This window comes from Natator depressus, chromosome 1 (genome assembly GCF_965152275.1).
Source record: "Natator depressus isolate rNatDep1 chromosome 1, rNatDep2.hap1, whole genome shotgun sequence".
Classification (NCBI taxonomy): domain Eukaryota; kingdom Metazoa; phylum Chordata; order Testudines; family Cheloniidae; genus Natator; species Natator depressus.
The window spans coordinates 308,635,507-308,650,897 of NC_134234.1; the positions used below are offsets into that span (position 1 = coordinate 308,635,507).

The following is a 15,391-nucleotide window of genomic DNA, read 5'->3' on the forward strand; positions in this document are numbered from 1 at the left end:
CAAGTCGGCTGGCATGGGGCAAACACAGGTTTTTCTTTGCTGTGTAGATACATCCTAAGGTCCCTTGCAAATCTAGCCTCCCACAAAAAAATTTGGCCAAAACTATTTGATGAACCTGTGTCAAAGTCATGACTAGTTTTGGGTCAACCGAAACTTCATGAATAAATTATTTTTCTGAAAAATTTTGCCCAGCTACAGGTCTGACCCATTTCTATCTTGCTGTCTTACCCAATATTGTTTTGATTACTAGCGTGAAACTCAGTTAACTGTTAGGAAATACTGAACTCCACTAGAGAAGTTAAAATTAAACAATGTCTAATAATATAGGCAATGTCTATTAATCATACATTTCTTCTAGTTCCCTCTGTAATTGTTGCTCTAGAGAATTAAGTCTACCTGATTTCTCTGTCATTCACTTTAAGATTGAGAAGCTGCTATTTTCCTCTTCAGAAGGAAATCTGAGAAGACATGTCAAGTTTATTTAACTGTTGGTGACCTCCTTAAAGGATGGCTTTTCATTTTTGTTGAACTGGTCACTTGTCAGTTAATCAGTAAGATTTTTACATAAATGACATATAGATGAAGGCTAAGATGCATATCCCTATTTTAATTCATAAGTGAGGGTTATTTTTAGACCATGAAAAAGGCCCACTCTGCTACATAAAGAGATATAGATACTGAAAATGTGCATTTCCCTTGTGATCACCCTCCTGACTTGAGCAAGTGTTGCCTTCCCAAATGGGGATATGATATATGGGGGATATGACAAAGGCCTATACAATCATGACTGGTGTGGAGAAAGTAAATAAGGAAGTCTTATTTACTGCTTCTCATAACACAAGAACTAGGGTTCACCAAATGAAATTAAAACTGGGCTAGATGGATCATTGGTCTGACCCAGTATGGCTGTTCTTATGTTACGACTTAGACAAATATATGAAAAGAGAAACATACTGCATAATCCCTGCTTGCTTGATTCATGGAATCAGAGTTGATTGTTTGAGAGGATTCTTCCAATTTAATCTATCTCTCAGGCATTTTGCTAACAATAAGTTTGGTCCTGAAACATCTTGAGGACCCTCATCTCAGCATGCAGGGTGCTCAACATCTGTAAAGCACTTAGCACCTAAAAGAACTGTACCCAGCCTTAATAAGACACTTCTTAAATTTGCCTAAGAAAAAGATGTCATTCCGGATGCACTTCTTTGGTGCTCAGAAACCTTCTCTCCATATGAGGTGGGGATTAATATTCATTGCTCTTCAAAAATGCGGGGCTTTAGTCCTTCTGGTGATCACATAGGGACAATGTATTTTAACCTGGCTGCATCCCCAGTGATGACTAATGGTTGCATTTCAGGTTTTGCATGCACATTGGAAACAATAAGGACTGTCCTATATCACCTCTCCTTGAGAGAGTTTGATGCTGTTCCTCTATGGCATGAAATATCATGTGGAATATTAGGTAAATTAGATTAGATTAGATTTGATAGATAATTCTGCATATAATCAATGCTGCTTTTCATATCCATCCTTAAGAGTTAATAAAATGTTTTATGCTGTGCCACTCTATCACAACCTATCAGTCTAGTCATCTAGGTTCATTAGGTATCTAAGAATCACGGTATCTCCAAACTATGTCCACTGTATAAGCTTAAAACCACACGTTACATAAAAGCAGCAAGAGGGATTCAGACCACTGAACAATATTATATCCAGCTGGATTAATTCCATTACAGTAATTAGCATGTCAGAACTGAATTTATTTGGAGTCACCCCCTGCTACATTCCCAATAAGGTTTTAAAAGATCTAATCCTTGTCCAATTTACCACAGAAGGACAGAAAAACTGGACATCAGGTTTCTGTGATACAAGCTAATAATTATAATAATACCACCTTGCTCTTATATAGTGAAAAGGAAAGGCTGATACAGAATTGCCTGTCTCAAGCACTCAAAAATCAAAAGTTAGACAACCCTTTCCCCCCCAAAAAACAATGAGATTTAAAATAATAAATTTGGGGTCCTTTTTATTTGCCCTCTGGTTTTTGTGCTTTCCGTTTACACACCAGTCATACTTTCCAACATTTCTCTGCAACCATAATGGCTAGAAACTTAAAAAAAACCCAAAAAACAAAAACACCCCTAAAGTTAAGTTTCTTATGTAATCAACAGATTCTGGAGCTGGGGCTATAAAAGAACACAGATCACCACAAGACTGGTGATAACATCACAAGTGTTAGTATCACTATTAATAGGCTTTCCTCTTCTGCTGCTTCGCCATCCTGCGGTCCTCAGGTTTCCCTTTGCTTGTCCAAAATCCAGGGTACTGATTGATTCAGCTGATGTTTGGCACAAGCCAGCAAGAACAATATGGATGATCCTTTTCCCTGTTACCTTGTGCTCTCCCATCTGCCTATTGTACCCACCTGTGGTCTCTCGTTTTATACTTAGATTATAAGCTTTTCAGTGTCTAACATAATAGGGCTGTGGGCAGTAGGAACCAATGAACTACAACTCAATAACAGCAATATGAATAATTTTTTTTCGAAAATATAGACTCTCGGTGTCTTGAGCTGCCACAGCAAAACTTTATTTCTGTAGTAGTAACTCTTTGGAGTTGGATTTTCAAAAGTGCCTAAGTGAGTTGGAACTTGATTTTCAGTGGAACTTGTACTCCTAAATCACCTACATGGTTTTGAAAATCCCATCACAGAGCCCAGTCGTATGAAATGCTAAGTATCCTCTTCTCACACTAATTTTACTGGGAGCTAAGATTACTCAGCACCTCCAGAAGGCACCTGGCATCCTGCAGAACTGGGCCCCAAACATCATGTGGATTAATTCCATTGTGCTAGGTTTTCTTCTTTAAAAATCAGTGTATGAACTGTGTTGATTTAAAACCATGATTTCCTCAATATTTCTTTTTTTCAGTGGTGTCTTTTTCACATTAGAGCCTGATTTCAGACCCAGCCTCAACTTGTTCATGTTCACTTGTGTGTATTTATATGTCTGTTGATGCACTTTCCCAGAACTAACATCTGTGTATGTAGAAAGTAAAATCCAGTATTAACTGATTTCAGAGTAGCGGCCGTGTTAGTCTGTATCCGCAAAAAGAAAAGGAGGACTTGTGGCACCTTAGAGACTAACAAATTTATTTGAGCATAAGCTTTCCTGAGCTACAGCTCACTTCATCGGATGCATACAGTGGAAAATACAGTGGGGAGATTTTATATACACAGAGAACATGAAACAATGACTGTCACCATATAGACTGTAACAAGAGTGATCAGGTAAGGTGAGCTATTACCAGCAGGAGAGCGGGTGGGGGACGACGACGGGGGACAGACCTTTTGTAGTGATAATCAAGGTGGGCCATTTCCAGCAGTTGACAAGAAGGTGTGAGTAACATCGGGGGGGTGGGGGTGGGGAATAAGCATGGGGAAATGGTTTTACTTTGTGTAATGACCCATCCACTCCCAGTTTTTATTCAAGCCTAAGTTAATTGTATCCAGTTTGCAAATTAATTCCAATTCAGCAGTCTCTCATTGGAGTCTGTTTTTGAAGTTTTTTTGTTGAAGAATTGCCACTTTTAGGTCTGTAATCGAGTGACCAAAGAGATTGAAGTGTTCTCCGACTGGTTTTTGAATGTTATAATTCTTGACGTCTGATTTGTGTCCATTTATTCTTTTACGTAGAGACTGTCCAGTCTGGCCGATGTACATGGCAGAGGGGCATTGCTGGCACATGATGGCATATATCACATTCGTAGATGAGTAGGTGAATGAGCCTCTGGTAGTGTGGCTGATGTGATTAGGCCCTATGTTGGTGTCTCCCGAATAGATATGTGGACACAGTTGGCAACGGGCTTTGTTGCAAGGATAGGTTCCTGGGTTAGTGTTTTTGTTGTGTGGTGTGTGGTTGCTGGTGATCATTTGCTTCAGTTTGGGGGGCTGTCTGTAAGCAAGGACTGGCCCGTCTCCCAAGATCTGTGAGAGTGATGGGTCGTCCTTCAGGATAGGTTGTAGATCCTTGATGAATCCAATGAATCTTCCTACAGTATGTATTAACAATTTGATGCATGAGAAAATGAAACTTGACTTGGATTTTCAAAGTTTCTGAGTTTTAAGCCAAGAGTATATTTTCATGCCTAATAAGAACACAAATATTGGAAAACAATTTGCAAATAAAACATCATGTTTTGAGTATACTTGAGGAGAGCAATGGAGGGTGAAGATTTATCTGAGAAAAGTTTTGATATGAAGTGTGATCTGCATATTAACACTGAATGAATTTCAAGATTCAGGACAATCTAATAGTAACTGGAAGTAATTGGAGTGGCATATGAATTATGCAAACAGCTCATGCTATGGTTATGGCTCACTTGTTGGTTCAAAATCCTTTCTGAAATTTCTGCCTTCATTCATTAAAATTTGTCTTCTGTAGATGAATATTTACTTTATTTTTTCTAAAAATACTTCATATAATTACTTTTTTAAAAAATTAATTCCATAATAGCAGCTGCAATTATATGTGGGTTTGAATATTCATGTCCATTCTTGCCTTCAGTCTTCAGTTGCTCACCATTTTAACGTTTCAGGATGAAATTTTCCATGTTTGCTTTTTTTAACAAAGGATGATCTTTTGTGCATTTGCTGACAAAATTAATTAAATAAATACCTTCAGACAAAAAATAATTTACCATATTACAAAATCTAAGTCAATAAAGATATGCTGGCCCACTATAACTAAGAAATTAGTTCAAGTATAAAAAGAATAAAGAAATGTTACAAGATTCTACAGTTGGTTATCTAAGGTTGTATTATAAAAAACTGTTGTACGGTATTGCACTGTACTAGTAGCCAATTACTCTTTCCTTATGCACTGGCTCAGCTTGCTCTGTTGGCAGAGTCAATGCTCCTCCCATTCCCTGTTCCTTCTGACCTATTCCTACTCCACCCGTGAAGGAGGCAAAGTCGCTGTTCTTTGGAAGCTGATCTCCACCCATGCCATGACCCCTGGGGCCATTAGCCTATGCAGGAGAGTAAGGAATATCCTTGCATTCCTGAACTCCTGTGCATGAGCATGCAGGTCAAGTCACGACCTTGCCCTTAATGATTGTGTAATTAAACACTGTATTGTAAGGTTTGTATAATGGACTGAGTTAAGGTGCAGCCATAGTTTTGGCATTTCCTGAGTGCTTAACCATGTAACTATAACATTCTTGAAATGTAGTTTTCTGCACTGAATATGTGAACACTTAAATTAAGGTGGTTAGCAAAGAACAGTTCAGGTGGTCCACATAATAACAGCACACTAACTATGAAGCTAAAGGAAGACTGAACATTATTCTATTCTTCAACCTGATAATTAAAGAAGTTATGTGAAAATTGGGAATTATGACCTTTACCTTTAGGGTGACAGCTACATAATTCTAGCTTTATTTTTGCAGAGGAACAGCAATGAAAGAGGACAATCTGATCTATACTATGTGTGTATGTTTTATCATTGCCCAAAGGAAATATCCGTTGCATCCACCTCCTGCTTTTCCTATACGTATGGCAGGAGGTTCACAGATTAATCACTTTCTAAAAAATGTTTCAAAATGTCCTCAGAAATGTGTATGATCTGGCAAGGTTGTGATTGCCTCCTCCTGACTTCAATGGGAGTTTAGCTCCTTGCAAGAAGCACTAAGTATGTCACAGGATTGTGCCCTTCAAATTCCTCTGTTTATTTTGTATAATGAAGTGCTGTTGTAGCCATGTTCGTCCCAGGGAGACAAGGTGGGTGAGGTAATGTCTTTTATTGGACCAACTTCTGTCTCACCAATAGAAGTTGTTACAATAAAAGATATTACCTCACCCATCTTGTCTCTCTATTTTGTATAATACCAGCCAACAAAGGGGATATATATTGTATAACTTGGAGTTGTATTATTTCCCTCCCAAATTTATGTATAGGACAGGGATCGGCAACCTTTGGCACGCGGCACGACAGGTTAAGCCCAGTGGCTGGCTGGGCCGGTTTGTTTATCTGCCGCATCCACAGGTTCAGCCGATTGCAGCTGCCACTGGCTGCGGTTCGCCACTCCAGGCCAATGGGGGCTGTGGGAAGCGGCAGCCAGCACATCCTTTGATCCGCACCGCTTCTCACCAAAGGTTGCTGATCCCTGGTATAGGAATTGAGGATTGCGAAGGGGACAGTGACCATAGAGCCCAGCCACAACCCTCTTTCACCCTTTTAGATAGCCACAGAGGGTATGTCTACACTGGGATGGGAGCAAGCCTTCCAGCCCAGATAGACAGACTCACACTTGCAGGGTTTGAGCTAGTGGGCAAAAAAAAAAAAAATAGCAATGTGGATATTCCAGCTTAGGCTGGAGCTTGAGCTTTTCAGCCTAAGCGGTCAAGTGGGGTTGGGGGCCCAAGTTTCTTCTTAAAAGGGCTAGAGCTTTTCATGTCATCATGAGACAGGTTCCAGAACCCTCCAAAATCCATCACTAGTCAAAAAATTCACAAGAGTTGGCAATACTGCCATAGTTTTGGCCTGCAGATAAAACAAGGCTCTTAGGATTTTCCCAGCTTTTTCAAACTCTGCATTTCCCGATGACACTACAAAATGCTGTAAAAATATAGCTGTTCAAGGTTCCCTATCAAACCAAATTAACTACTAAACTGCCACTATATATGAAAAGCAATTGATTTTTCTTTCAATATAGCTTGTTTTGTTTGACTGGTAGGTGTCCCAAGAACCAAATACAATAATAATAATAAGAAGAACAACAAATACCCACTCGCATTCCAGAAAAGGTTGAACAATTCATTAAAGTGGATTCGTATGCCAAGCTGACACATCCATCAAATTTCCTCATTCCCATTACAAGTGTAAAGGTGCTATCCCCGTTACGATCACATTCTGCTATGTGATATTCTGGGTTTAAAATATAACTTGTGGAAGTTCATCTAAGCAGAAACTAATGTCATATCCATTACATCAATACACTATGCTCTGGAGATTATGATGACCCTGCTGTCATGAAAGTGTCACAGAATATTACATGGATGAATCCTTCAGGGGAATAAAATCTTCTTTGCAATATAAATATAAGTAAACAAAGAGGCGTCAAAAATAAACACTTTTAAGACTGATTACCTGCATTCAAAAGCTAAACAATTATCTCCAGGTAACAGAAAGTTATATTCTTCCCTGTTCATCAAAGCTTTCTGGGTGCTTTGAAGGTATTCTTCATATCATTCATTATATTTAATCAGTTTTAACAAAGCCACATCTATAGGACTCAGTGTGACAATATACTAATAGCAGTTACACCAGGATATCCCACTGAGGTCAATATGGTTGCATGGGAGTAATAGAGAGGAGAAAGTGACCCAACATCTAAACAGTCTGGACATAACAGAATAGGGATACTCTCAAGTCAAACCAAAAAATAATCTACATAGCTGGTAAAATGCTCATCGTCCCTGGATATTGAAAATTGCTACATTCTTGCAAAACTGGGCCTGATTCAGTCAGCCTTCCCAGCAGGAAGGGCCATCTGAAATCAGTGTGAGCTCTACATCGGAGAGCTTGCAAGATCAGGCTCTAACTTTCTGCCTTTTTCCCCCCAATGTTGCTTTCAGTATATTTATGTACTATTTACCAACAAGAATACTGGCAATTTTTATGAAAGTAACTAAAATACCACCTTTTATGCTTGTGGGTCACAGGAACACATCTCTGCAGATTATTTCCTTAGCATTTTATAGACTGTATTTTGTCTGAATGTGAAAGGTACTTCCCTACACTGCAGCCACCATCACAAGTGACCTTCTCTCAGATAAGAGGCTAGCAAAATCCCTTAGAGATATGTGCCTCCTCTTTTTTCCCCTTTTCCACTCATTTCCTTATTAAAATATTTAAGGACTTTTTAAGGCAGAGTGCGTTCCCTATGACCAACCCCAGCATTTGTTTCTAAGCTTTCTAGAATCAAGAGCTTTAATGCAGCAGTTCCAATGGAAGTGCACATGCAAATTTATTTTGCACTTACTGGCATGGGCACTTTGTTACATTTAAATTCTTGTAGTTCAGACTATAATATTTCACATGTACATATCTCAGCCACAACAGAAGGTCCATGAAGGTGTCTGAGATGTGTTAGGTTTCAGAGAGGTAGCCGTGTTAGTCTGTATCAGCAAAAAGAACGAGGAGTACTTGTGGCATCTTAGAGACTAACAAATTTATTTGACCATAAGCTTTTGTGCATTAGAACCCACTTCATCAGATACCTGAAGTGGAAAATACAGTAGGAATATATATATATACACAGAGAACATGAAAAAATGGGTGTTGCCATACCCACTATAACGAGACTGATCAGTTAAGGTGAGCTATTATCAGCAGGTGAAAAAAAACTTTTTGTAGTGATAATCAGGATGGCCCACTTCCAACAGTTGACAAGAAGGTGTGAGTAACAGCGGGAGGGGGGGAGGGCGAATGGGGAAATAGTTTTACTTTGTGTAATGACCCATCCACTCCCAGTCTTTATTCAAGCCTAATTTAATGGTGTCCAGTTTGAATATTAATTCCAATTCAGCAGTTTCTCATTGGAGTCTGTTTTTGAAGTTTTTTAGTTGTAGTATTGAGACTTTTAGGTCTGTAATCGAGTGCCCAGCGAGATTGAAGTGTTCTCTGACTGTTTTTTGAACGTTATAATTCTTGATATCTGATTTGTGTCCATTTTTTTTTCTCCTGCTGGTAATAGCTCACCTGAACTGATCACTCTTCTTATAGTGGGTACGGGAACACCCATTTTTTCATGATCTCTGTGTGTGTGTATATATATATATATATGTACACACATATATATACACACATATATCTTCCTACTGTATTTTCCACTGCATGCATCCGATGAAGTGGGTTTTAGTCCACGAAAGCTTATGCTCAAATAAATTTGTTAGTCTCTACGGTGCCACAAGTACTCCTCGTTCTTTTTGAGATGTGTTACTGGCCAAAGAGAGAGCTCAGCATCCTACATGCATGTAGGGAAGATCCAGGTACTTTCTACAGAGTTTCTGGAGCTTTTCCAGAGACTGAGACTTCATAGAATCATAGAACATTAGGGTTGGAAGAGACTTCAGGAGGTCATCTAGCCCAACCCCCTGCTCAAAGCAGAACCAACCCCAACTAAATCATCCCAGCGAGGGCTTGGTCAAGGCAGGTCTTAAAAACCTCTAAGGGTGGAGATTCTACCACCTCCCTAAGTAGCCCATTCCAGTGCTTCACTACCCTCCTAGTGAAATAGTCTTTCCTAATATCCAACCTACACCTCCCCCACTGCAACTTGTGACCATTGCTCCTTGTTCTGTCATCTGCCACCACTGAGAACAGCTAGCTCCATCCTCTTTGGAACCCCCCTTCAGGTAGTTGAAGGCTGCTATCAATCCCCCCTCACTCTTCTCTTCTGCACACTAAATAACCCCAGTTCTCTCAGCCGTTCTTCAGAAGTCATGTGCCCCAGCCCCTAATAATTTTTGTTGCCCTCTGTTGGACTCTCTCCAATTTGTCCACATCCCTTGTGTAGTGGGGGCCCCAAAACTGGACGCAATACTCCAGATGTAGCCTCACCAGTGCCAAATAGAGGGGAATAATCACTTCCCTGGATCTGCTAGGTTTGCTCCTACTAATGCAACCCAATATGCCATTAGCCTTTTTGGCAACAAGGTCACACTGTTGACTCATATCCAGCTTTTCATTCATTGTAATCCCCAGATACTTTTCTGCAGAACTGCTGCTTAGCCAGTCGGTCCCCAGCCTTTAGCAGTGCATGAGATTCTTCCACCCTAAGTGCAGGACTCTGCACTTGTCCTTGTTGAACCTCATCCAATTTCTTATGGTCCAATCCTCCAATTTGTCTAGGTCCCTCTGGACCCTATCCCTACCCTCCAGCGTATCTACCTCTCTCCACAGCTTACTGTCATTCGCGAACTTGCTGAGGGTGAAATCCATCCCATCCTCCAGATCATTTATGAAGTTGTTGAACAAAACTGACCCCAGGACCGACCCTGGGGTACTCCGTTTGATACCAGCTGCCAACTAGACATGGAGCCATTGATCACTACCCATTGAGCCCGACGATCTAACCAGCTTTCTATCCACCTTATAGTCCATTCATCCAATCCATACTTCTTTAGCTTGCTGGCACAAATACTGTGGGAGACCGTATCAAAAGCTTTGCTAAAGTCAAGGTATACCATGTCCACTGCTTTCCCCATATCTTCTCCAGACCAATGGCTGTAGCTGCTTAAGGCCCTTATTCAGCTTCCCCTACTACCACAACAGTTAAATGATGGAAAGATTCATATAAGTCTTCTGGTCCTGGCCCACACAGCCTTGTGTCCACTTTTTCCCTGCACAGTACCCTCAGAACCACATCAATTCCACTTCCTAGGGGACCTCTACAGCTAGAGAAGAGGCTGAATTTGGTCCTCAAATTCTCCTGCACACTATTTGGCTGACCTCAGTATGAGTTCCACAGACCAAAGGGCTGAAAAGCGCAGTTTACCTTTAATAGAGTATGTGGACTAAACCAATATAAGGGATTCATTAACACAATTATTTCTTAGGGTTTGAAAAACTGACCTCATCTGCATTTTTTTCCACTTCTGATAAATCACTAATGTAAAAAAAAGATAAAATGTTCTCATCAGTGTCCGTCATGATACTTATAAAACACGCCACATTTCATCTCCTTGTATTTACAGCAACAGTTACAGCAGACCAGAGAAATCACAACAGGTATTAATCAAATACATCAATCTTTAGGGTAAGAGTGGTTTGAAATAAACTGTACAGCTTATGTTTTTATGCTAAACTTCTACACCAACCAAATGAAAATGGATCACTTTCTTTATGCCTTAGCAACTTAGATTCAAAAGAATATTTATTGGAAACATCATGGCAAACCTTTCAATATCCTGCATACTTTGTCATCATAACACTCCCCATTTGTGAGTTACCTATTTTGCTCAAGGTTTTCTTTACAATCATTAAAGAATCATTCAAACCCACTTGAATGAGACAAGGATTCCCTGTGCAAGGAAATTTCAGAGGACGAAAAAAGAAAAATCTTTTAGGAAAGAATAAATATATTGCAAACTATGGACAATGTTCATATCAACCAAATGGTCTGGTTTATTACCTGAAGCAAAAACAGCTTCCACTTGGAAGCTAAATTGAAAATGACCTTGTGCTGTTTTATAAAAGGCTGGCAGCTGAGGTCATTGGAGTATATTGTGATAGACAGTGCTACTCTGTGTATGGTTAGGAGGCATGTCTGTTATGTGGATTACAGCCAAATGTGGGTGTGCGGGGGGAATCCAGTGAAGAACACCGTATCAATTCATTTAAAAATAATGACAGATGTAATTACAACAATTATGACTTTCATGAAAGAACATACATTGTCAGTAACTTTGTTTTGCCATGAAGTATATTCTGTTCTTTTAAATTTAATACCTATAAATTAAGTATATTCTTTAACAGCCTCTTCTGACAGTGGCATAAGCATCCATAACTATATTTCTCCAGCAGGCAGATCCCAGCTGAACAGAAGCTTATGCAGTGTAGGTTGTTGTGGTGGTGATTTTTGTTGGGATTTTTTGGTTTGTTTTTTTAACACCGTGCATGGCTTAAAATTGACTACATCACTGAATCAAAACCAATGACACAGAACAGAACCCAGAAGGGTTAGAAATTATTTAATCAAGTTTTAAATATGTAAATACAAAGCAACCTCCAAATTATTCACTATTGTAGGAAAATCATTAAACTGATTTTAAAATAAAATAATTTGCAAAAAGGCATTTTCCACAATTCATTCCTTAACAAATGCACAAACTAGCACCATCACAGGAATTTAATCTGCCAGTAGGACTGCATGAGTCCTCTAGTTGTTTCTATAATAGCAGTTTTCCACCAGAATAGTTTGATTGACAGATTCTTATTTTTAAACGTCTGCCTCTTTTAGCGGCAGCTTAATGTTACGATGGGGTTTCAAAGCAGGTGGGAAAACTCACACTTCTGATTAAAAAGAGAACTGCTTCTAATCCTGTGTTTTCCACTGTGCCTGAAAGTGTCCTATATATAGAAGAAATCCTGTCACTTCTGAAGCATTTAGAGAAGAAGAAAAAAATGCTTATAACTTACCGTTAAAGTTTACAGCCCGGATATAACTAAGTAGCTCTTTACCATCAATCGTGCTCATCCTTGGACACAGACCAATATAGCCAGGACAGAGATCTTTATGCATGCTATGTAGTGCATAGGCCATGGAATATACAGCATCAATTACAAACTGGACCTTTCCTTCTTGCTCATAGGCTGAATCTCTAGCAATTCTTTCCAAACCTATGGAAAAGAAAGAAAAATAGAGTCAGATCACTTTGTGCTTGTGCGTATGTGCATAATCCTATGTGCATTCCTAGAGTTCATCAAAAACAGTTAGAGTCAATTGATAGATCAAATTAGGGCCCAGATATCCATCAGTGGAACAAATTAAACAAGATAAAATATGGCCATCTGGTTTCACCTCTAATCATTATACACTAAGCCAGGTTTATAAACTGTATATTGAGTTCTGGGCTGGGAAAGAGGAGAAAATATTTAATTACAAGAAAAATAGAAAAAAAAAGTAGATCTGTATTTCCAAAATCTCTCTTTCTGGCTTACCGACTCCCATTGAACAGTTGGCTACTGTTATTTATAGGACACTTTTACAGCAGCCTGCCATTCTGGTTTAAATGAAATTTAGTGAATACCTTGATTTTTATCTACATCTATTGTTTGATAAACATTATTTAACCATGTTGAAAAGAAGGTGAATATTTGCCAAGTGCTGCTACCATCTGTTTCTCTGTTTAAGAATGCCTATTTTGAGGTCTTTTTCCTATATTTAACACTAAGTTATTTCTCAAATTGAGAATCCTGTATCTTATTCTAATTTATTTGCTTCTTTTTCTCATAAAGCCTTTATTTTCCATAGAAAAAAATTCAGACCAAATGAGTGCTGCACATGGGTCACATGAAGTAGCTTGAGGTATGGGTGGTTAGGATGGGCAGAGGACACTTAACCAAGAAGAAGAGGTGGATGAAGTTTTTTTTAAATAACTAACAAAATCATCCAAAACACAGGACTTGGTGGTGATGGGGGACTTCAGCGACTGAGACATCTGTGGGGAAAATAATACAGCAGAGCATCCAACAAGTTCTTGGAATGGACTGGAAATACTTTTTTATTTCAGAAGGTGGAGAAAGCAACTAGGGGAGAGGCTATTCTAGATTTGATTCTGACAAACAGGGAGCAACTGGTTGAGAATTTGCAAGTGGAAGGCAGCTTGGGTGAAATTGATCATGAAGTGATAGAGTTCATGACTCTAAGGCATAGGTGCAAGAACAAGGGGTGCTGCCGCACCCCGTGGCTTGAAGTGGTTTCCATCATATACAGAGTTTACAGTTTGGTTCAATGGCGCTCAGAACCCCCACTAAACAAACTGTTCCAGCACCCCTGCTCTAAGGAATGGTAGGAGGGAAAACAACATAATGAAGAGAATGGACTTCAAGAAGACCGACTATAGCAAACTCAGAGAATTAGTAGGTAAGAGTCCATGCGAAGCAACTCTAACGGAAAAAAGAATTTAGGAGAACTGGCTGTTTTTTAAAGAGATATTATTAAGTGCGTAAGAGCAAACTATCCCAATGAGAAGGAAAGATAGGAAGTATGGTCAGAGACCACACTGACTTAACCAAAAAATCTTCAGTGACCTGAAACTCAAAAAAGAGTCATACAAAAAGTGAAACTAGGTCAAAATACAAAGGATGAATATATATAAAAAAACAAAACAAGAAAGTAGGGATAAAGTTAGAAAGACCAAGGCACAAAATGAGATTAAACTAGCAAGGAATATAAAGGGTAACAAGAAAAGATTCTATAAATGCATTAGAAACAAGAGGAAGACCAAGGACAGGGTAGGCCCATTATTCAGTGAGGAGGGAAAGACAATAACAGAAAATGCAGCAATGGCCAAAGTGTTAAAGGCCATTTTTGTTTCAATTTTTACCAGAAAAGTTAGCAATGATCCGACAACTAACATAGTGAACATCAGTGTAAATGGGATAGCATCCAAGGCTAAAACAGGAAAAGAACAAATTAAGAATTACTTAGACAAGTTATATGTCTTAAAATATGCAAGGGCTGATGAAATTCACCCTAGCATACCTAAGGAACTGGCAGAAGAAATTTCTGAGCCATTAGCGATTATCTTTGAGAACTCACGGAGGATGAGAAAGATCCCAGAGGACTGGAAAAGGGCAAACATAGTACCTATCTATAAAATGGGGAATAACGACAATCCAGGGAATTATAGAACAGTCATCTTAACTTTGGTACCCAGAAAGATAACAGAGGAAACAAACAATCAATTTCTAAGCACCTAGAAAAAATAAGGTGATAAGTAACAGTCAACATGCGTTTTTCAAGAACAAATCACGTCAAACCAACCTAATATCCTTCTTTGAAAAGGTAACAAGCCTTGTGGATGGGAAGAAGCAGCAGATGTGATATAGCTCAACTTTAGTAAGGCTTTCGATATTGTGTCACATGACCTTCTCATAAACAAACCAGAGAAATATAGCCTAAACAAACCCACTATAAGGTAGGTGTGCAACTTGTTGGAAAACCATACACTGAGTGTAGTTATCAATGGTTCAAAATTAAGCTGGAAGGGAATATTGAGTGGGGTCCTGGAGGGATCTGTCCGAAATCCAATAGCTTCATAAATTATTTGAATAATGGCATAGAGCGTACACGTATAAAGTTTGTGAGTGATACCAAGCTGGGAGGGGTTGCAAGCACTTTGGAGGGCAGGATTAGAATTCAAAATTATCTTGACAAACTGGAGAAATGATCTGTAATAAATAGGATGAAATTCAATAAGGACAATGCAAAGTACTACTGTTAGGAAGCAATACTCAATTGCACAAATACAAAATGGGAAATGACTGCCTAGGCAGGAGTACTGCAGAAAAAGATTTGAAGTTTATAATGGATCACAAACTAAATATGAGTCAACAATGTAATACTGTTGCAAAAAAACCCCAGACATCATTCTGTAATATATTAACAGGAATGTTGTAAGCAAGACACAAGAATGAATTCTTCCACTCCACTCAACAATGATAAGGTCTCAACTGGAATATTTTGTCCAGTTCTGGGCACCACGGTTCAGAAAAGATATCGACAAATTCAAGAAATTCCAGAGGAGAGCAACACAAATTATTAAAGGTCTAAAAAATATGACCAATGAGGAAAAAATGAAAAATCCTGGGTTTGTTTAGTC

The 15,391-nt window shown here is 39.0% G+C and overlaps 1 protein-coding gene across 3 annotated transcripts in view; it reads right to left on the minus strand.

Annotated features, from left to right (window-relative positions):
- Positions 1–15,391, minus strand: part of GRM8 (glutamate metabotropic receptor 8) — a 457,362-nt gene that overhangs the window by 164,786 nt on the left and 277,185 nt on the right. For all 3 annotated transcript variants that reach the window (XM_074942359.1, XM_074942357.1, XM_074942358.1), the window contains exon 7: positions 12,204–12,404. In XM_074942359.1, coding sequence (XP_074798460.1) covers positions 12,204–12,404 — 201 coding nt within the window. The remainder of the gene's footprint in view (positions 1–12,203; positions 12,405–15,391) is intronic.